The sequence below is a fragment of the Anabrus simplex genome, chromosome 10 (genome assembly GCF_040414725.1).
Source record: "Anabrus simplex isolate iqAnaSimp1 chromosome 10, ASM4041472v1, whole genome shotgun sequence".
Taxonomy (NCBI): Eukaryota; Metazoa; Arthropoda; class Insecta; order Orthoptera; family Tettigoniidae; genus Anabrus; species Anabrus simplex.
Genome location: NC_090274.1, coordinates 9,935,033 through 9,959,520, shown reverse-complemented (window position 1 = coordinate 9,959,520; position 24,488 = coordinate 9,935,033). Strand labels below are relative to the sequence as shown.

General features: G+C 41.0%; 1 protein-coding gene and 1 long non-coding RNA gene across 4 annotated transcripts in view; one reads left to right on the top strand and one right to left on the bottom strand.

The window, feature by feature from the left end:
- Positions 1-24,488, bottom strand: part of LOC137502430 (uncharacterized) — a 156,579-nt gene that overhangs the window by 61,311 nt on the left and 70,780 nt on the right. The gene's annotated exons all lie outside the window — the stretch shown is intronic.
- Sdc (Syndecan) overlaps positions 1-24,488 on the top strand; it is a 324,323-nt gene that overhangs the window by 272,707 nt on the left and 27,128 nt on the right. For 2 of the 3 annotated variants that reach the window (XM_067154838.2, XM_067154836.2), the window contains exon 2: positions 18,130-18,310. In XM_067154838.2, the coding sequence (XP_067010939.2) occupies positions 18,130-18,310 (181 nt within the window). The remainder of the gene's footprint in view (positions 1-18,129; positions 18,311-24,488) is intronic. The other variant, XM_067154839.2, reaches the window with a different exon arrangement.

The window sequence follows — 24,488 nt, the reverse complement described above, 5'->3', positions numbered from 1 at the left end:
ATATTCTGGCTTCAGTTTATTCTGCCTTCGTCTCCTTTTATCCTGATGGGATGTTAACTGTTGATCTTGCCCGAATGGCCTTCCTGACACTAACCTTGATTTATTCTTGCGTGCTGGTGGTCCTATGAACCGAAGGGCAGTACAGTGACCACTTACTTTCAGCTTTATTCCTCCTGTCCGTAAAAATTAGAAAATAACAAGAAGTGAGGGGTCAGAACTTAAAGTCCAGCAGTAAGGAATGTGTAATGTCCATATTACTATCAGAACCTTGATGAACTTGATTAATTTCCCTTAGTAAACTAAGTCCAGAAAACTCTGATAACGTATTTGGCACAAGAAATGTGCTCCAGTCGTCTTAATTTAACATGACACACATAATTAGGAAGTTTCATTAAAATAACCTAATACATTTAAAATACGCATTTGGATTACTGATCCTGCTGTAGAGAACCTGGAGCTGCGTAACAGCATTACATTAAATAAGTGTCCGACTCGTTGGCCGAATGGTCAGCGTACTGACCCTCGGTTCAGAGGGTCTCGGGTTCGATTCCCGGCTGGGTCGGGGATTTTAACCTTAATTGGTTAATTCCAGTGGCCCGGGGGCTGGGTGTTTGTGCTGTCCCCAACATCCCTGCAACTCACACACCACACATAACACTATCCTTCACCACAATAAAACGCAGTTGACTACAAATGGCAGATGCCGCCCACCCTCATCGGAGGGTCTGCCTTACAAGGACTGCATTCGGCTAGAAATAGCCACACGAAATTATTTATTTATTTATTTATTTATTTATTTATTAAATAAGTAATGATGAAGAAAATGTGCATAGATATCAAACAAATTTGAGTGGGCTATTCTGATGACGTTTTTATAAAATGGAAGTGATGTCGGCTGTAGATGGGTTCAAGTTCCTGACCTCACACCTGTCTTAATGTCAAAGTGTACTGATAGATCTCCTAAGAATCTGATTTGTGACTAATTAATGTTACTTGTAATGGTTTTCTCGTCTATCGTTTATTTCCAATTCTTCCACACTGTTATCAAAGTATCACGATCTACTGAATCAGCTTGCATCATCTTGTTGGTTTTACTTCCGCTAACTATTATTACGTATTATTTTAGAAATGCCGATCTAATTAATCATAAGCCTTTTTATTGAAATAGGACCTAGTAGAACTGCCTAATTCGAGCCTGGTAGGTCCAGAAAATCTAACTACGAATTCGAATTAAACAATATCACGCACAGTTTAAAAGCACTCTTTACTGCAGCACACATTTTTGTATTAGTTTTGGGTCAATAGAGAAGTCTAGGGCCTGTAAATTCAGTATTACGTTTTTCCTTCATTTATCAATGACTTGCCTAAAACAAGTCAAATATTCCAGTTGTCTGCTATACGCGGACGATTTCACAGTATTCAAACCCATTGAAAACATTAATGACTGTAAACAGCTTCAGGTAGACTTGAAAAGTGCACCGGAGTGGTCAACTGAAAATAAACTGTACTTACATGCAGAAAAATGTGTATCGATGTCGTTCACCAGAAGGAAAAATCCCGTCCACTACACTTACAAGCTAGGGGACACTGATTTACGATCGGGTTGCGAGATGAAAGACCTCGGGGTTTCATTCGACCAGAAGCTTACTTTCAATTCGCATATACTGAAAATGGTAACTGAGTCATACAAGACCCTAGGATTCATTATCAGGTATATAAAGCCATTCAGAAACACACAACCTTGTATTCATCCGTTCAGTATCATAGTAAGACCAAAAATAGAATATGCCAGCATTGTTTGAAGCCGCAGGTGTCAATCGTATGTCTATCAAATTGGAAAAATACAAAACTAGCTACTATCCACGTATGGTACGCTATAGTGATATCCTTTAACACTTCGGAGTGGAGGGTTTAGAAATTCGCAGACGGAAGGATGCAGTAAAATTTATTTTTGAAAATTGTGAACTATGCTATTGATAACCCTGAATTACTGTCTATCTTAAATTTCCATGTACCTCGCTTCAATTCCAGAAATAACATAATTTTTAATTGAAAAAACCAGGACGTGTGCCCACGATAACTCGCCGGTGAACAGACTCAGTAGTATCTTCAACAGTGTCATTCAGAAAAATAATGGCCTTGACTTCAGTCTGCCATTGCGTGAGTTTGTAACTGAACTTCATCGCGTCATTGTATTAAGTCATAAAAATAGGGGAAATCTAAGAACTATCTATTGTAAGGTAATGTTCTGTGATACTATGCTTGTGTGTAAATTGCTTCATTTCTTTTGTCATTTTACTTCGTCACGTGTTTTTTGTCATATTAATATTATAGAAGATTAGATATATTTGTAGAATATAATTTAGATGTAAGTACCGTCATGTTCATTGTAGTTTATATAACGTAGTTGCCACTGTAATTGGGTCACTAAGTCCTACAGAATGCAATAAATAAATAAATAAATAAATAAATAAATTGTCGCTTAATTCATCTGCAATTAATATAAGGTATTTTACAAATGTCCTCCAAGTCTTCAGTAGCCAATGGAATGTCGATCACTCCACGTGTAGGCTTAACGAGCAGATTTTTCTGGTTACAGAAACTTACGAATATACCCTTAGGCGGAGATGAGCTTCACAACTACAGTGCGGTTTCTGACACCAGCACGCTTCTTCTTCACCACCCAGGCAGCATTAGGTCATTTTTAAACATCAGTTTTTTGGGAAATATGAGAGTTCTAATATGGTATTTTTTACTTCTAATGAAACGCGAATGTGTAACATTGTGTTGTATAGGAAAGTCAAAAAGCCGTGAGAAAAGTTCCAATTTTATACGAATTCGAACGAACCAAGTTCTGCTGTGTTATTATTGAACTCGTGTGCTACGCAAAGTGTGATCCATCAACTTCAACGATCGCCTCCCTCTGATAAATGGCCTTAGCTTCAGAGTTGCTGACCTATTCTTCGGGAGGTAGTGGGTTCGAACACCAATTTTGGCAACGTGATGATTGATGTTTCTCCGTGGTTTCCCATTTTCACACCAGGCAAATGCTGGGACTGCACCTAATTAAGGCCTTGGTCGCGTCCTTCCCACTCCTAGCCTTTTCTACCCCATAGTCTCTGTAAGAGCTGACGTAAAGCAAATTGTAAAAAGTTGTAAAAGCAGACCTGCTAGGCGGCCTACCTATAAATTTGGACATTCCGTTTGTGCTGCTATTTGGCAACGAAAGCGGTCAGTTATTATGGCTGAGGTGAAACCGAGTGCGTGCGCCACTAGAGATATTTAACACGACCAACTACCTCAGCCGGAACCATGAGTCGGACACACTACCACTGAGGATTGGTATTTCCTGAAAGTCGACCACTTACCTTGTGCCAGGCTCTTCATTTTCATCTTTCCTATCGGGCCTCCCTTGGCCAACTCTTGTTCCTTTCTGACCCCAACGACATCAGATTTGCGCCCTTCGTGCCCTTTCCCTTATGCCAACACCTTTATCCTTCGAAGGGTTGGACATATGCCCTTTAACACGCATTTTTTGGGCTGGTGGTCTAAATAGAATACGGTAACCACGGCAGCCAGTTTACGTCGTCTGTATACTAGGACAGAAGAAAAAAAACATATCCATACTTCTGTGCGTCTCCGTGTACCGGATGATGATGATGATGATGATGATGATGATAACAATTTATTCTGGCAAAATTAGGGATGTACTCCCTTTCTTACAGTTAACCTTAACCTAGATATTGACGGTTGCCCAGTTGTACCTCCTCTTAAAACAATCCCATTACAATAGTCGTCGTCGGTGGTGGTGGTGGTGTTGCTGGTGGCGGTTTTAAGAGGAAATACAACTAGACAACCATCCTCTATATAACACTAAATGGAAGGGATCCGACACTTCGAAAAATGAAAATATCGACCAAAGGAAGACAAGGGCCAGGAAGGGCGTAAAAATGAAAGACTCCCTATGATTCGCTAACCTAATACCGTCGAGGTCGAATATAATAGACGAAATTGAGGAACCTGGCACAAGTGAAAGCAATGCCAGGACTTAACTTTAACTAAGGGTTCCGTGGTCACCAAGCCACGCTCCCAAGTTCGGAACCTCTGGGGCCCCTTTTAGTAGCCCCTTACGGCAGACAGGGAATAGCGCCCCCACCCACAGAGGAGAGTCGTCGGGGGAGGTTGCTAAACATTCCTTGCACTCAATCCGGTTCTTGATTCGTCACTCACCGAGCGAGTTAGAGGCGCACAGCTGTGAGCTTGCATTCGGGAGATGGGCAGCCCTGAAGATGGTTTTCCGAGGTTTCTCATTTTCACAGCAGGAAAATACTGGGGCTGGTTCATGGTGTGGGTTACTGTAGTCACGTCCTAGTTCGTAAACCATGGGCAACGGCTGAGTGGCCTCGTAAGTGGTCCTGAGAGTCGGGATACCAGTTGCTATGGAATGGGAGTGGACATCTCGGACATATTCTGAGTCGTGGCCCTCCTTGTGCTTAGGCGGCTAGGACTATACAATTCACCGGTGGTCCATAACCCGTTAGAGGAGAGATCCTCACTTGGACTATGTGCAAGTGGGGTAGCATCCTGCTTCATGAATTTACCGAGCTCAGAACACTTTAAGCAAGCCTCGGACCTATGGGAGTAATGGAGTCCCACTCCCATTTGACAGGCGAGGGACTCCTTGGAAACAACTTGGCGAACGAAATGGAATTCGATGGGGAGCTATCAATATTAATGGGGCTTATGGAAGAAAGAAGGTAGAACTGGCTGAGTCAGCAAAGAGGATGCATCTGGATGTGCTAGGAGTAAGTGATATTCGGGTAAGGGGAGATAATGAGGAAGAGATAGGAGATTATGAAGTTTACTTGACGGGTGTTAGAAAGGGAAGGGCAGAGTCTGGGGTAGGGCTCTTTATCAGGAATACCATTGCACGCAACATAGTTTCTGTTAGCCACGTAAATGAGCGAATGATGTGGGTAGATTTGTCAGTGGGAGGAATTAGGACAAGAATTGTGTCCGTGTATTCAGCATGTGAGGGTGCAGACGAGGATGAAGTTGACAAGTTTTATGAAGCATTGAGTGACATCGTGGTCAGGGTCAACAGCAAGGATAGAATAGTGCTAATGGGCGATTTCAATGCGAGAGTTGGGAATAGAACTGAAGGATACGAAAGGGTGATTGGTAAATGTGGGGAAGATATGGAAGCTAATGGGAATGGGAAGCGTTTGCTGGACTTCTGTGCTAGTATGGGTTTAGCTGTTACGAATACATTCTTCAAGCATAAGGCTATTCACCGCTACACATGGGAGGCTAGGGGTACCAGATCCATAATAGACTATCTTAACAGACTTTGAATTCAGGAAATCTGTTAGGAATGTACGAGTTTTTCGCGGATTTTTCGATGATACAGACCACTATCTGATCTGCAGTGAACTAAGTATCTCTAGGCCTAGGGTAGAGAAAGTGAAATCTGTCTGCAAACGAATAAGGGTAGAAAATCTCCAGGACGAGGAAATTAGAAGTACATGGATATGATTAGTGAGAAGTTTCGAACAGTAGACAGTAAGCAGGTTCAGGATATAGAAAGTGAATGGGTGGCATACAGGGATGCTGTAGTAGAAACAGCAAGGGAATGCCTAGGAATAACTGTGTGTAAAGATGGGAAAAGGCGAACATCTTGGTGGAATGATGAAGTGAGAGCAGCCTGTAAACGTAAAAAGAAGGCTTATCAGAAATGGCTCCAAACAAGGGCCGAGGCAGACAGGGATTGGTACGTAGATGAAAGAAACAGAACGAAGCAAATAGTTGTTGAATCCAAAAAGAAGTCATGGGAAGATTTTGGTAATAACCTGGAAAGGCTAGGTCAAGCAGCAGGGAAACCTTTCTGGACAGTAATAAAGAAAGGAAGGGAGGGAAAAAAGAAATGAACAGTGTTTTGAGTAATTCAGGTGAACTCATCTTTTCAATGTAAAAGGAAATCATCCTGGTGGTGTTGCGTACAGCCAAGCTCATGGGGAGGAGGAAAATGATGTTGGTGAAATTATGCTTGAGGAAGTGGAAAGGATGGTAAATAAACTCCATTGTCATAAGGCAGCAGGAATAGATAAAATTAGACCTGAAATGGTGAAGTATAGTGGGAAGGCAGGGATAAAATGGCTTCATAGAGTAGTAAAATTAGCGTGGAGTGTTGGTAAGGTACCTTCAGATTGGACTAAAGCAGTAATTGCACCTATCTCTAAGCAAGGGAACAGGAAGGATTGCAACAACTATCGAGGCATCTCATTGGTTAGTATACCAGGCAAAGTATTCACTGGCATCTTGGAAGGGAGGGTGCGATCAGTCGTTGAGAGGAAGTTGGATGAAAACCAGTGTGGTTTCAGACCACAGAGAGGCTGTCAGGTTCAGATTTTCAGTATGCGCCAGGTAATTGAAAAATGCTACAAGAGGAATAGGCAGTTGTGTTTGTTTCGTAGATCTAGAGAAAGCATATGACAGGGTACTGAGGGAAAATATGTTCACCATACTGGGGGACTATGGGATTAAAGGTAGATTATTAAAATCAATCAAAGGCATTTATGTTGACAATTGGGCTTCAGTGAGAATTGATGGTAGAATGAGTTCTTGGTTCTGGGTACTTACAGGAGTTAGACAAGGCTGTAATATTTCACCTTTGCTGTTCGTAGTTTACATGGATCATCTGCTGAAAGGTATAAAATGGCAGGGAGGGATTCAGTTAGGTGGAAATGTAGTAAGCAGTCTGGCCTATGCTGACGACTTGGTCCTAATGGCAGATTGTGCCGAAAGCCTGCAGTCTAATATCTTGGAACTTGAAAATAGGTGTAATGAGTATGGTATGAAAATTAGCCTCTCGAAGACTAAATTGATGTCAGCAGGTAAGAAATTCAACAGAATTGAATGTCAGATTGGTGATACAAAGCTAGAACAGGTCGATACTTTCAAGTATTTAGGTTGTGTGTTCTCCCAAGATGGTAATATAGTAAGTGAGATTGAATCAAGGTGTAGTAAAGCTAATGCAGTGAGCTCGCAGTTGCGATCAGCAGTATTCTGTAAGAAGGAAGTCAGCTCCCAGACGAAACTATCTTTACATCGGTCTCTTTTCAGATCAACTTTGCTTTACGGGAGCGAAAGCTGGGTGGACTCAGGATATCTTATTCATAAGTTAGAAGTAACAGACATGAAAGTAGCAAGAATGATTGCTGGTACAAACAGGTGGGAACAATGGCAGGAGGGTACTCGGAATGAGGAGATAAAGGCTAATTTAGGAATGAACTCGATGGATGAAGCTGTACGCATAAACCGGCTTCGGTGGTGGGGTCATGTGAGGCGAATGGATGAGGATAGGTTACCTAGGAGGATAATGGACTCTGCTATGGAGGGTAAGAGAAGCAGAGGGAGACCAAGACGACGATGGTTAGACTCTGTTTCAAACGATTTAAAGATAAGAGGTATAGAACTAAATGAGGCCACAACACTAGTTGCAAATCGAGGATTGTGGCGACGTTTAGTAAATTCACAGAGGCTTGCAGACTGAATGCTGAAAGGCATAACAGTCTTTAATGATTATGTATGTATGTATGTATGTATGTATGTATGTATGTATGTATGTATGTATGTATGTACCTTGATTAAGGCCATGGCCGCTTCCTTCCCACTCCTATACTATCGTCGCCGTAAGGTCTATCTGTTTCGGTACGACCAAAAGCAAATAGTAAAAAGAAAAATCATTCTTCTTATTTAGGTCCCTCTCAGGATCATTGGTGCAGTGTCAAACCTGGCACCAGGGCGAGAGAAAGACCATTAGACCTCCATGTCGTAGGCCATATTGCCGTAATGTAAAAGATTTCTGGTGACACGTTTGGTGTTTACCCGACAAAATTAATTAAAACTCAGCCAGAGGTTGCCCAATAAACTTCTAGTTTCCCTGCCATCTGATAGCTTAAAATGGAACGTCGAAATGGACACGCAGGCAGGATAAATGGCATCAAATCAAATTGCACAGGGTAGCCAAGATTATAATTATTTTCCGCAAGTCGAAGTGCCTGAGAGGTGACCATAACCTCGTCGTTTTCTTCCTTTAAAAGCAACGATCAATAAGGTATTTCTTAAAAACAGCAAATAGAACAGAACATTTTGTCGTATATTCCAGCCCTACGGAGAGCTGTTTCGCTATTCCAAGAAAAGTAGCGATCATTTCTGGAAGCCATCCATATATATGCATGTTATTAGACTCTGTTCTTGAAACAGCTGTTCTGTGGTAATTTCGAGAAATAACGGGATGGGTTTTGCAAATTTTGTGACTGTAGGCTTTTATTACGTTGGTAACGCTGCTTTGCCAGCGACATTATTGATTGATTGTGGTCTAGACCAGTCGACATCCTCGCCTTGCCTCGCAGCATCCCATAGGAGGCCGTGCCTGCTGACTGTTCACACCGCCTTAGTTCACCAATCACGTAGATTTTAGGTAAGATCTTAATTTGATTTATGTCGTATAACACTGTGACGTGACGACGTATCCTAATTATATCGTTCATAGCCGCAATTTACTGGCGCAGCGAACGAGCATGAGCCTTCATATTGCGTAATAAGGGGTTTGGTGGTAACAATACGGGCCTATCATTCTTACTGAACTTCTGTGTAGGTTATGTTTCATTATTACGTAAACTGCTCAAGTTGTGTTCCATAACAAGGAAAAAGCTTGCTTGAGAAGCTCTTCTTTATTGATGGCGTGTTATTTCTCAGAAACAGTTTCAATATATCAGTGTGATAACTAGGAAAAAACTCTTATCTTAGAGATAATCTGTTCAAAGAATTCATGGAAAATTATTGCGTATTTAATATTTGTTGTTAAAATTAAAGCTGTCAATGTCGACTTGGTTACAATAACCAGTCTGTCGAATACGGGATGCAAATTTATAAAACATTAGAACATATATCTGGAAAATCACGAATAGACTGTTTTTAGTGGAACTATTAGTGTTTGATATCTTGTGTTCGACAGACTGAAAAACATAAAGGTTATGTTATGTTTTGTTCAATATTTCTGTTGTGAGAGAGAATTTGTTCCATTTCAGTTTCCAGAAACTTCTTTCAGAAATTCATTTTAATAATATGACGAAGTGTATACGTGTGCTCTTCACTTTTTAAAACGTTCACCGATGTCTATTTCTAACTTTTGATCGAAGTTACTTCATAAGTTATACCTAGAATTGGCCATTGGAATTCGAGGAAGTACAGCTTCATTGGTATTTTATGTGAGCCTGTGTCGTGGGCATTCGTTGGACAGATAATAATGTGAGTTTTTCGTTGCCAGCTGCAGTATTCAACGAAATAAGGATTGTTGAAACAAGGAAACTTTTTTCTTTTTTCTGCCACTTCATTCTTCCTCTGTTTCTGAGAAGATAATATTGTTCATCAGGAGTTCTTTTTCTGCTATAAGTGAAATCTAACATGATCACAGGAACAAGAAATATTTGTGAACTAAGATTGTAAAAATATTAGACGCCTGGTTAAGGCTCCGTATGTAGCTTATTAATAATAATAATAATAATAATAATAATAATAATAATAATAATAATAATAATAATGCCCTTGGGACAAGATTTCCATTAGGGGAATGAGGTAAAACTACCTGTGATAAACGCGTATTTCTCTTGGTTTCTTAAAACATGTCGTTATTTGTAACGTGATAAACCTTCTGTTCTCTTCTTGTAACTGTTGAGAACAATGTTATTAACTAGTATTGCTCGTGTCGTTTGTTATGATACGCCATGAAACATTTTTAGTGCATATAGCCCCAATAAAATTTTCAGATGCTTTTCTTGACGCTTGTGACCAGTGGAAGTCGTGATACGGCGGACATCTTGAAATTAGATTGTCATAGACGAATTGACTAAAATAGAAGATCGTGTTATTTCCAACGCTCTCGTGGATAAAATCGGAACTTGATATTTAGTTGGCAATTCCATCCCAGTTCGATGCTGCTGTAACGAATGGTAGTAGTGAGTGATTTACAGAGAAAATATTTTATTCCGGAATGATTAGTTCGTTTTGTATTAGATCCATTGCGTTTTTAAAGATAATGGAATTAGCTAGTGGTATCTCAGAAGTTGCAAATTGCTGACAACAAAACCAGAACCACACCCCAAACCACTCGGAACGACGGTTAAGTTACAATGAGCCTTACTTTAGCAAAAATCTATCAAAAGCTCAAAGTTTAGGGGATCCACGTAGCCTAAGATCAAAGATGTTGAAGCTGTCAAGAAAAGCAGAAATATAAGACTTGCAGATCAGCAGTATTTTAGTACTTCAGGTAATGCAGCATATCGATAGATAAAAAAGGCAATTTTCTCAGTCTGTACTAATAAACGGAAGTGACTGACATTGTAGCTATCAATGAAGGCAAGTGCGGGCCACACACTTCATGAGTAGCGAGCCAGCTGTTACCTGGAGGTTCCGGGTTCGATTCTCTGCCAGGTCAGGAAATTTTTACTTGGCTCTGAAGGCTGATTCGAAATCTCCTCAGCCTAGGTATGTGAGAACAATAATTGAGGAGTTATCCAATGGTGAGGTAGCGGTCCCGGTCTGCATTCACATCTTGGGGGAATTTAACTGGCGTTTGTAGATCAAGACACATTTAGAATTATATCGTTGCCACACTGGAAAGAAAAGTAAGCCGAAGCTCTAGAAAATTCTACCGCAGGATTTTACTGAAAAATGAAATATCCTGCGCAAATAATTAACATACATTCTTACATACGTAATTCATTATAGAATGTTATGCCTTTCAGCGTTGTCCCTCTCTTAGTAGCCTTTTACAAGATGCAGGCAGCACAGATAAGCAAGGCTTGACTCCACCCACAGGGGAGAACACGAGTTCTGATAAATCGAAAGAAATATGCAGCGGCATGATCTACGTCGAACAATATGGCAGTTGATCCAACACACAACAGGCCCATGCCATGTCACAAGATAGCACCACCTATCAAGAACTACATCCAACGAAATGGTCGCTGATTTAGCGCATAATTTTATGGCCATTCATATTCTCAAATTATGTGTTACGAGACAAATTCTGCTGCCTTCGGTGACGTTCGGTTTTGTTGTGGCGTAGACGAAACGCCAGTCAAAAATAGTGGAAATTCGTTCAAAACACGGCGTCATTTGGACCTATTGTATACAGAAGGCAGTGTTCTGGTAATAACCTGAGGAAGAAGATGACGGAAGACGAACATTGGTTACTACGGTGTCTCCTTTCTGTCCACGCTAAATCGACGACGCTAAGTCCAGATTGACCTACAGCCTGAAAACACGTCCATGCCAAAAGTCTTCACAACATTTTCTTTAAATCTAATACAAGACATACTCGGAACTGAATCAACCCTATTTGTAGACGACCGTGGACAGAGTTCACATTTATAGCCATGACGCTAAATGTCATTATGTACACATATTGTTCATAGTATACATGGTATTACGAAAGGTATAAAGTAGTAGGGGATGGTTGCCTAGTTTTACTTCCTCGTAAAACAATAATAGGTGGGCTGAGTGGCTCAGACGGTTGAGGTGCTGGCCTTCTGACCCCAATTTGGCAGGTTCGATCCTGACTCAGTCCGGTGGTATTTGAAGGTGCTCAAATACGTCAGCCTCGTGTCGGTAGATTTACCGGCACGTAAAAGAACTTCTGCGGCACTAAATTCCGGCACATCGGCGTCTCCGAAGACCGTAAAAGTAGTTAGTGGGACGTAAAGCAAATAACATTATTATTATTATTATTATTATTATTATTAAAACAATAATCGCCACTCACAATAAAGTAGTAGAGAGGGATCCAGTAAGCAGTTTGGCCTATGCCGACGACTTTGTCTTAATGGCAGATGGTGCTGAAAGCCTGCCCTCAAAGAGATGCAGCGAGTTTATGAAAATTAGAATTTCCAAGACTAAACTGATGTCAGTAGGGAAGAAAACTAAGTGGACAGAATGACCTGTAGATAACTTCAAGTAATTAGTAAGTGCATTCTCCCAGGATGGTAGCATAGTTAGGGAGTGGTGGTGGTGGTGGTGGTGGTGGTGGTGGTTTTTGCTTTAAGAGGAAGTACAACTACATTAGGTCACACTGAAGGAGTAAGTAAAGTCTGTGTAACAGTCTTCGCTCGTCCTCGCAGGGATGACAAAATGTTTGGTGTAGTGCGTATTTTCTGATAGGCTGCCGCAATGCGCGCACGTCAAATTGGATCATCAACAGCATCCGAATACACGACAGATTTGACGTGTTCCCAAAGGTTTACGTCAGCAGAGCGTAATACCCCTCTGATTATCCCTGAACTGAAGCACTGAATCGATCTTGCCGAGATATCATAACACACAAAAACTAAACTAAAACTACTCTCGATTTTTTTTTTTTTTTGCTTGCTATTTGCTTTACGTCGCAGGGAAGGAAACGGCCGTGGCCTTAATTAAGGTACAGCATTTGCCTGGTGTGAAAATGGGAAACCACGGAAAACCATCTTCAGGGCTGCCGACAGTGGGGTTCGAACCCACTATCTCCCGATTACTGGATACTGGCCGCACTTAAGCGACTGCAGCTATCGAGCTCGGTACTTTCGATTTTTGCATACCAAATCCGAGGTAGAAATTATGAGGCAAAAATGCTAAGTTCATAGACAAAAATCAAATTCATGTAGGCTATATATATCTAAATTGTATACCTTCACGTGCTAATACACACGTCTGGTACCTCGCACCTAAAGTATTTTAATAAATTCTGACATTTACTAATGCAGACAAAAATAAGCTCCCATGCATCCAAATTAATAATGCTTTTCTGTATCTGTAGCAAGCCCCTACACCTACTGTAATACTTCAATAGAGCTTCCTTTAATGATAAATTTTGTAGAAATTTTGTAGACTTACCTCCTTAATATCTCTAACAATTTTTCTCAACACCTCAGGTTTTGACCCGACCTTTAGGAAACTTTTTAGCTCACGAAAACTACAGGTCATGGCTTTCGAGAAAGTTTCCTACTTGTAGAAAAATACATACGCTTGTATATTTATGCTAATATTTTTCTTCTGATCCTCAATTTTGAACCCCACACCTCAGCCACTCGAAGAGTTTTGTGAATTTCCGTTTTTTCTTCGGTTCTTGGGGTACCAGCTTAACAGTTAGCCAGTTTTAAGATTCTAAAATGTTTAGAAATGCCCCATTAACCATGTTCATTTCTGTACCAATCTTCATATATATATTCATTTATATATATAAACATGGCATTACAGCCCTCCTCAACCCAAAGGCCTGCAAATTACACTAAGCGACGTCTAGCCAAAGCGACGAATCCTCTCGGCCGTTATTCTTGGCTTTTTAGACCGGGGCCGCTACCTCACCGTCGGATAACTCCTCAATTATTGTTCTCACACACCTAGGCTGAGGAGACTTCGAATCAGCCTTCAGAGCCAAGTAAAAAATTCCTGACCTGGCAGAGAATCGAACCCGGAACCTCCAAGTAACAGCTGGCTCGCTACTCATGAAGTGCGTGGCCCGCACTTGCCTTCATTGATAGCTACAATGTCGGTCACTTCCGTTTATTAGTACAGACTGAGAAAATTGCCTTTTTATCTATCGATATGTTGCATTACCTGAAGTATTAAAATACTGCTGATTTGTAAGACTTATCTTTCTGTTTCTCTTGACAGCTTCAATATCTTTGATCTTTGGCTACATGGTTCCCCAAAATTTCGAGTTTTTGATTGATTTTTGCTGAAATAAGGCTCATTGTACCTTAACCGTCGTTCCGAGTGGTTTGGGGTGTGGTTCTGGTTTTGTTGTCAGCAATTTGCAACTTCTGACATACCACTAGCTAATTCCATTATCTTTCGAAATGCAATTGATCTAATATAAAACGAACTAATCATTCTGCAGTAAAACATTTTCTCTGTAAATCGCTCACTACTATCTGCAGCAGCATCGAAATGGTATGGAGTTGCCAACTAAATATCAAGTTTCGATTTTATCCACTAGAGCGTTGGAAACAGCATCATCTTCTATTTTAGTTAATTCGTCTATGACATGATCTATTTCATTAGTTTCAAGGGGCAGGGTAAATCCTCATGCTGACCTGATCGTTCGCTTCTGGACTGCTTTGCAGAGCGTCAAGAGAAAAGTTTTCTTAATGGATTGCAGTCTGTCAGTCGAGTTTGGAAATTATGGAATCAATTATGTCCATTTATCGCCATATTGAGTCGTAAACTGAATGATGAGGAACTGTTTTCACATTTGGACAACGTGTAGGACAGACATCGGGCTATGAGAAAACTTGTTTTATGCACTCCTCATCCCCCACTAGTGCAGATGCAAAGAAGACCAGACTTTTACTCTGGAATCAGAAGATCCCTTTTTATCCAGAACGCTTAAAATTGGAGGAAAAGTTTCCCCCTGGTCATGAAGAAACCTGGATTACATGGAAGGCACTGAACAGACTAAGTGCGGCGTTGGAAGATCCAAGGACAATATGAAGAAATGGGGCCTCCTGAAGGGGGACCAGGCCCTATGTGAATGTGGCGTGGAACAAACGACAAGGCATCTTATTAATTACCCTCTATGCCCTGTCATATGCACAGAACTTGATCTAGCACAGACCAGTATCAGTGCTGTTACCGTGGCCAAATTCTGAGCCGATATTTTGTAAATAACTGTATAATTTTATTTCATTTTGTAATATGCATCTGCAATCTATATTGTGCTACTGACGCGAATAAATAAATAAATAAATTAATTAATTAATTAATTAAAAAAAGAAAACTTGTTAGATCACTGTCAAATATTAGCCTAAAGTAAAATTTCCGACATTAAAATGTATTTTCAAATTGTTACTTTGGCGACCACGGATTTCCCAGCTTTGCCTGGCAATGGTTCCACGTACATGTGCCAGGCTCCTTACTTTCGTCTTTCATATCCGACCTCACGTGGTCAACATTTGTTCCCTTCCGACCCGGACTTCCATGGCCCTTGCATGTCTTAGGTCGATACTTTCATTCTTCGAAGAGTCGGACTTATGATTAGTGTTAATAGAGGATGGATGTCCAGTGGTACTTCATCTTTAAACAACAACCGCTACTTTCACTAGTCTGCAGCGAACAAACAGCAAGACTTTTCAATTCCTTTTCTGTATATCCTTAGAATTGTTGATCACTAGGGACAGAAATTCGGACACCGAACATATTAAGTGAACTACGTACTCAAATAGTGTTATTTCCATCAACCGAGGGGATACAGGGACTTGTACAGCAAACAGAGTATAAGACTCGCTTATAAAATGACTTGCCTCATTCTCTTCTGTGCAGAAAATGGTGATAAATCGTACCATAATAACTGTGTGGTGTTTCTCCGTACATTCATTTTTGGTTGTGGTGGTTGTCGCAATTTTCAGAGGGTTGATAATTCACGTGTTGCGGAGATGTCATTCATAGTTTTTGAAAGTTTTAGTTTATCTGTCATACGGTTTAAATTGAATATACGTAAAACCTGCTCATCCTATTTCATGTACCTTTCCTGTAGTGAAGTAGATACATCCAGAATATCTTTGCACTTGATCTTCTCAATCCGTTTAGTAGGACTTGAAAAATAACCTAGGAATACCGCCTCTCGGCGAGAGAATGGCGAGCAGTGCGGGCCACTGACAACGCCCAGGTCCGTAGTGGTTGTGTTCGCCCTCATGAACATCGTTCGCAGTGCACTGACTGCGAGAATTTGTATTTTTTGATTGTTGCTTTGCTGTGATGTTTGAAATAATTTCCTTCAGTTTTAGTGTACACGTCGAAACTCGAGTAATAGCGGTCCACGTAGCTTTCAACCGTAATTCGCTCTGTGGAATCCAAAGCCATCAAAGTACCTAATTCTAACACCACACATGTTGTTTTGGTGTGTCATTTGGTGGCACTAGTACTAGCGTTTCTGTCCATCATGGTGTTATATGTCCTCTCTCAACGACTTGCTAAGGGTTGATGGTTTCTCTACAACCCTACTCAATTATTTCCGAAAAAAAAAAACCCTGCTTTTACCAGTAAATCAACAGAAGCAAATATATATAAATTTTTGCTATTTTGCTTTACGTCGCACCGACACAGATAGGTCTTATGGCGACGATGAGACGGGAAAGGCCTAGGAATGGGAAGGAAGCGGCTTGATTAAGGTACAGCCCCAGCATTTGCCTGGTGTGAAAATGGGAAACCATGGAAAACCATCTTCAGGGCTGCCGACAGTAGGGTTTGAACCCACTATCTCCCGGATGCGAGCTCACAGCTGCGCGCTCCTAACCGCACGGCCAACTCGTCCGGTTGAAGCAAATACTAAAATATGTAATAATAATAATAATAATAATAATAATAATAATAATAATAATAATAATAGTCTAATAATGTATGGACGGATAGAAAGGGTCAAGAAGTTCAAGTGATGGTGGTGATTATTGTTTTAAGAGGAAGTACAACTAGGCAACCATCCTCTATATAACACTAATCAGAGAGAAAAAATGGAAGGGATCCGACACTTCGAAAAACGAAGGTAGCGGCCAAAAGAAGATAAGGGCCACGAAGGGCGTGAAAATGAAAGACTCCCTAGGCCTCCATACGTAAAACCGTCGGGGTCGGAAAAGAACAAGAGTTGACCAAGAGAGGTCAGATAGGATAAATGAAAGTGAGAAGCCTGGTACACAAGAAGTTCAAGAACCTTGGTGAGACGATACAGGAGAATGGACTAGAAAAAGCTGCAGTGGAAGATCGGCTTGACGAAAAACATCTACAATAAGAAGTGCTTATCCTGGAATTCCAAATTAAAACATTACAACGCCGTGGTCAAAACAGAATGCCTGTCCATGAACTACAAGCTGGAGAAGCTAGAGGTTCTGGAAAGAACAATCCTCAGAAAAGTTATGGGAGCTGTCCAAAGTGAAAGCGGATGGAAACTTCGGAGCAACAAAGAAGTTTACCAGAAGGTGGAAAGAATCTCAGAGACCATGAAGAAAAGGAGGCTGGCGTTTCTTGGACATCTGTACAGAACGAACGCAACTGGTGTACCAAACAGATATTTGATTACTTCTGGAGAAAAAAAGACCACTACAGCATGGATTAAGGAAACGAAGAAGGATATGGAAAGGTTAAGCATCTTGGAAGACCAGATGTTAGAAAGGAATACGTTTAGGAACACAGAAACACACCCAAGAATTTGGGTGGAAGAACTAGGAAGACCGGAAGAGCCTGGACAGATGAACAACGGAAGCAGGCCAGCGAACGCATGAAGGAGTATTGGACACAGAGAAAACTCCGCACGAAGAGAAAGAAATTGAGTTGTAGCGTGACCCTTAGTGGTCCATTCGCTTGTAAAAAAAAAAAAAAAAAAAAAAAAAAAAAAAAAAAAAAAAAAAAAAAAAAAAAAAAAAAAAAAAATTGACACCAACTCGATGCTTGCTCGTCAATTTTGACGTTCCGTTTTACTGTATGTCAGCTACATGGCACATAAACTGAATCTCTCTTGGGCGTCTGTGCCTGAGTTTTAATGAATTTTGTCGGGTAAGCACTAAAAGTCTCATCAGAGATCTTTTACATGCCGACTTCGTACGACATGGTGTGTGGAATGGACTTCTTTCCACCCTTCAAAAATCCGGCTGTGCTGGGTTTGAACCGCTATCTTGAGATCCGAAGGCCGACACTCTATATCACTAGAGCATTTTGATGCAGTTTCCACATTTCATCAGTTCTGTTAATGGCCACGCGTGTGAAACTATTTTTAGATGAAATTCACCAATGTTACTACAGTAAAATTCATCGCCATAAGACCTATCTGTGTCGGCGCGACGTAAAGCAACTAAAAAACAAAAAACAAAAAAAACTACAGTAAACTATTGTGCCCGTTAAACAGAGATTTTTTTTCCACGAATCTCACGTTGTATCCTACATCCTTTATACCTATAGCCGCCTCTTGACAATATTTTGGGGTCCAGACATCGTTCCTACAACACCTATCAAAGGGTTGTATATAGCTAATTACTAATCTGAGCAATGTTTCTGTAATGGAATTGAACCTTTTAACCTGAGCCTGAATTGAACCTTTTGTTTCAGACTGGCCGAACGACACCGTGGAAAGATGAGATTTACATCGACGACGACGACCTCGAAGGATCGGGCGGAGGCAAAGGTGAAATTCGAGATGATCTGGAGTCGAGTGGATCAGGATATGGCTTGCCACCAGATGACGACGATCACGTGGATCCACGAGTAGACCCAGGATCAGGTGATGACCGTGAGTCTTTGTCTCTATGTTGTGACTAACTCATAATGTAGCAGCGGGAATGGAAATGCATGACCAACTACAGTACTGAAGTAGGGATCTATGTATGTGTGTGTGTGTGGTGGGGGCAGTGATGCCCCTTGATAACTTAGAAAATGGATGGAAGAATATTAATATGTGTAAGTGCGTAATACAGTATATATTTAAATTACAATTGTCACGCCAGAGTGAAGTCATATTGTACTGGCGGGTAATGAAAACATCACTCTTACGAGGTAACATTTATTTGATTTATACCCGCCGCCGTAGAGAAACAGTACATACCTTTGCAAATCATGTGATTTATGCTAGGGTGCACTTTACCCAAGGTTGTCCAGCCATTCTATACCCCATTCTTTACAGATCCAGAGAAAGACCTGAGTGCTCATTCGGCGACTGTATACCGTATTGTTTGCTTTGATGCTGTAGCCACAGTTATACCCACTTACGGAGCAATCAACCATATCGTCCATGGTTGCTTTGGACTCTGTTCAGGGCAACCCAAGTTTTCTGTGCCGAATTAAAACCGGCTGGAGAGGAGTGGGTGTTCATTTGGAGCTGATCCTTCCAATCGCCATTTACATGCTGCATTGAACTTATGCTGTTTTAATTGTTGGGGATCTTGATTTTAGGCGTCCAAATTTTAGAGCTGTATCTTCAATGTGTTGTCTGCATGTTGTGTGTTGTGTAGTGGTAATGAGGCAGGGAGAGGATGAAACCCATTTACGTTACTCCCGTCTAATAACACCTTAACGCCTCCATCCGATGAACGAATCACTATCAATTGCGTCATATGGTGGTGGTAATTGTTGTTTTAAGAAATATAACTACGCAACCATCCTCTATCAAACACTAATCAAAGAAAAATGCAAGGTATCAGACACTTCAAAAAAGGAAAAGGAGATATCGGCCAAAGAAAGACAACGTTCACGAAGGGCGTGAAAATGAAAGACTCCCTAGGCCTCGAGTGCTCTGATACCGTCGCGGTCGGCAAGCAAGAGTTGACCAAGGGAGGTTGGAAAGGATAGATGAAAGTGAGGAGCCTGACACACGTGGAAGCAGTGCCAGGACTCAGCCAAGCCATGCTCCCAAGTTACGAGCCCCTGAGGCCTGCGTCTTATACTCTCACTCATCATGAGCACTATGGAGTGATTAAGAATTGTGTACCACCACTTTTCCTACTCTACCGGTCGACATTCTGACGGAGGACACTTTTTCGTTTAGCGAAACTCGGAAGCGGCTACTGTGCCAGACCATAAAGACTCCACACCTTAACGACCATAACCACCAGGGAGGTTGATCCTGGAAATGTTAGCCAGTCGCTGAAATGTCTCTTAAAAGAAATTTTAGCACGCTATTCTACAATACTTATGACATTTTGGGTATTTCTCCTCCTAGGCCTAAGTTGTTCTTCAGTTCCTTTAATTTTTGTGGATTAGATTGTGTAGACTTCGTCTTTTTCCACAGTTATTATTTTCCCCTTCTCACGTGGTATGCGTGCCATCTCGATTTGGGATATGCTTTACTCTTTGGCGTCTGAAGACAACGTGGTATCTTCCCTAAGTTACCCAACATGAAGAAACGTGCAGGCTACAGTCACAGCCTGTTAAACGACAAGTTGAAAGAGATCATGAGTATCATCCACTAAGAGACATACGTGTTAAAGTAGGTTGATCACACGTGTGGTGCAGCTGGTGGCCAGACCTTTCTCGTGCTGCTAGCGACGTATAGATGTAGGCTACAGTAACACATGCGAAGGCTAAAAACAAGTAGTGGCAACATAATATGCATATAGTATACGAAACCATTTATTGTAGAAGCACCACACCTCTACAGGCATACATTGCCGTGTAAGTCGCAGTGCCCTACCCTTTGACGTACGGCGTCGCATGTTTGAAAACGCATGCCTCAGGGTGGTCCCTCTTGTATGCGGAACAGATCGAAATCACAGGGATCCATGTCTGGTGAATAGGGTGGATGCTCCAGGACTTCCCAGATCCACTGCGCCAAGAATATTCCCTTACAGTAGCAGCATTTTGACAGCGGACATTAACGACGCCTGAGAATGAAAACCTCGTATGTTCATTTTAACTAATTTTACAGAAGTTTAAAAAAAATGGTTTTCTTTAGATTTCAAAGTCTCTCCATAGGTTTATCAATAATTATGTTGCATGCATGTACTGACATCGCACAAAATGTTTACTGTCTATTACTGTAGCCTACGTACGAGATTTTTTTTATACTTCCGCGGTTAATGAAAACCAACTCTTAACTCACTTTGCATGAAATGCGGAAATTATTTAATTTTTACCAGAGTAAGCTGCTTAATTCAGGTGACTGCAGCAAGTAATTTACAGAATTGTTGATCATCATCAATGGCCAAGGACGATTTCACACTACATTCAGCCTGCTCAGATCACGGCCGACGGGATCCCTCGCTGCGCGGAGCTAGCTAGAACGACGCCTCAAGTCGGCTGTGCTCAGATATACGTGGTTTACTAACTCGTTGCTAGAGGGCAGTGTAATGCAGTTTGGTTTTTTTTTTTTTTTTTTTTTTTTTAATTTTTTGTCATTGAGCGGCTTGATGTGAGATTTTCAACCTTTGGGACTATTATCTCAATTTCAGAAAGAAAAAAACATCTTCAACACCCAGGCTACACTCCAACCGCAGTTCAATGAAATAGTCTTCTCAAAAGACATTTTACTCGTTTCCAACACTAGCAGGCTGTTGTCACACCACATTTACTGCTCTCATCCTTTGCAATCTACTGAACATCGCTATCCTGCAATATACAGGGTGTAACAATAAGGTTTGGACGAACTGTTCATGACACATTCCTTTATTTCCATGTTAGAACTTTTGTGTGTTATACCGCTATGTTCTGTTCCTAAGTCATTCAAGATGGTTTCTTAAAAAATGATTATTGACCTTTGTAAGGCAGAAAGCGAAATATCGCTCATCAATTATATTGGTACATTGAATGTCGTATACATACATACATACATACATACATACATACATACATACATCTTCATTATGGACTGTTATGCCTTTCATCGTTTAGTCTGCACACCTCTTTGAATCACTGCCACAATCCTCTATTTGTAACTAGTGCCGTGGCCTAGTTTAATTCTATACCTCTTTAAATAATTAGAAACTGAGTCTAACCATTGTCGTCTTGGTCTCCCTGTACCACTCTTACCCTCCACAACAGAATCCATTATTTTCCTAGGGATCCTATCCTCCTCCATTCACCTCACATGACCCACCACCGAAGACGGTTTATGCGTGCAGCTTCATCCATAGAGTTCATTCCCAATTTACTCTTTATCTCCTCATTCTGGGCACCCTCCTGCCATTGTTCCCACATGTTTGTACCAGCAATCATTCTCGCTACTTTCGTGTCTGTTACTTCTAATTTATAAATGTGATAACCTGAGTCCACCCAGCTTTCGCTCCCGTAAAGCAAAGTTGGTGTTAAAACAGACTGATGTAAGTTTCGTCCGGGAGCTGGCCTTCTTACACACTCGCCACTGCGAGCTCACTGCATTAGTTTTACTACACCTTGATTCAATATCACTTACTATATTACCATCCTGCGAGAACGCACGTCCTAAATACTAGAAATTATCGACCTGTTCAAGCTTTGTATTCCCAATCTGACGTTCAGTTCTCTTGGATTTCTTACCTACTGACATCAATTTAATCTTAGAAAGGCTAATTTTCATACCATACTCATTGCACCTATTTTCAAGTTCCAAGATATTAGACTGCAGGCTTTTGGCACAATCTGCTACTAGGACCGGGTTGTCAGCATAGGCCAGACTGCTTAATACATTTCTGCCTAACTGAATCCCTCCCTGCCACTTCTTTCAGCAGATGATCCATGTAAACTATCAACAATAAAAGTTAAAGATTACAGCCTTGTCTAACCCCTGTAAGTACCTTGAACCAAGAACTCATTCCACTGTCAATTCTCGAGGCAGCCTAAATGTCAACATAAATGCCTTTAATTGATTTTCATAATCTACCCTTAATTCCATAGTCCCCCAGTATGGTGAATATCTTTTCCCTCGGTACCCTGTCATATGCCTTCTCTAGATCTACGAAACATGAACACAATTGTCTATTCCCCTTGTAGCATTTTTCAGTTACCTAGTGCATTCTGAAAACCTGATCCTGACAGCCCCTCTGTGATCTGAAACCACACTGGTTTACATACAACTTCCTCTCAACGGCTGATCGCACCCTCCCTTCCAATATGCCAGTGAATACCCTGCATGGTATACTGATTAATGAGATAGTTGTTGCAATCCTTCCTTTTCCCCTGCTTATCGATAGATACAGTTACTGCTTTCATCCAGTCTGAAGGTATCTTACCAACACTCCATGCTAAACTTACTGCTCTATGAAGCCATTTCATCCCTGCCTTCCTACTATACTTCACCATTTCAGGTCTAATTTCATCTATTCTGGCTGCTTTAAGACAATGGAGTTTATTTACCATCCTTTCCACTTTATCAAGTGTAATTTCATCAACATCATTGTCCTTCTCCCCATGACTCAGTTCTTTGTGACACCACAAGGAAGATACCCTTTTATGTTAAGAAGATTTTCAAAATATTCCTTCCACATCTCCGGTGATTCCCTGGTATCTAGTATGAGTTCACCTGATATACCAAAAACACTATTAATTTCCTTTTTTTCTTCGCTTCTTAAGATTCTTTATTAATGTCGAGAAAAGTTTCCCTGCTGCATGACCTACCCTTTCCAAGTTAGTACCAAAATCTTCCCACTACTTCTTCTTGGATTCAACTTTCTTTTCTCTGCATTAGTCCTTGTTTGGAACCATTTCTGATACATCTTCTTGTTATGTTTACAAGTTACTCTCACTTTATCATTGCACCAAGATGTTCACTTTTTCCCATCTTTACACACAGTTGTTCCTAGACATCCCCTTGCTGTTTCTACTACAGCATGTCGGTATGCCACCCATTCGCTTTCTATATCCTGAACCTGCTTGCTTCCACTGTTTGGAACTTTATCATATCCATGTACTTCTGTCTTAAATTCCTCATTCTGGAGATTCTTTACCCTTATCTGTCTACAACAGATTTCACTTTCTCTATCCTAGCCCTAGAGATAGAACACTACAGATCTGTATTAAAAAATCCCTGGAATACCATCACATTCCTGACAGATTTCCTGAATTCAAAGTCAATTATATAGTCTATTATGGATGTGTAGCAGTGAATAGCCTTATGCTTGAAGAACGTATTTGAAACTGCTAATCCCATACCAGTACAGAAGTCGAGCAAACGCTTCCCATTCCTATTAGCTTCCCTATCTTTCCCACATGTACCAATCACCCTTTCGTATCCTTCAGTTGGATTTCCAACTCTGCTCGCATTGAAATCGCCCATTAGCACCATCCTGTCCTTGCTGTTGACCCTGAGTACGATGTCACTCAATGCTTCATAAAACTTGTCAATTTCATCCTCATCTGCACCCTCACATGGTGAATACACTGAGACAATTCTTGTCCTAAAACCTCCAACTGCCAAATCTATCCACATCATTTGCTTATTTATGTGCCTAACAGAAGCTATGTTGCGTGGAATAGTATTCCTGATGAACATTCCTATCCCATACTCCGCCGTTCCTTTTTTAACAGCCGTCAAGTACATTTTAAAATCTCCTATATCTTCCTTGTTATCTCCCCTTACCCGAATATCATTAACTCCTACCACATCCAAACGCATTCTCTTTGCTGAATCAGCCAGTTCTGCTTTCTTTCTACCGTAAGCCCCATTAATATTGATAGCGCCACATCAAATTCCATTTTGTTCACCAAATTGTTTCCAAGGAGACCCTCACCTGTCAGATGGGAGTGGGACTCTATTATTATTTCCATTGGTCCAAGGCTTGCTTAAAACGTTCTGAGCGTGCTCGATAAAAAAATTCTGTGAAGCAGGATGCTACCCTTACTTACACATAGTCCAAGTGAGGATCTCTCCTCTATCGGGTTAGGGACCTCAGTCCTAACTGCCTGAGCACAAGGAGGACCATGATTCAGAATACATCCAAGATGCCCACCCCCATTCCATTGCAACTTGTATCCTGACTCTCAGGACCACTTACTAGGCCATT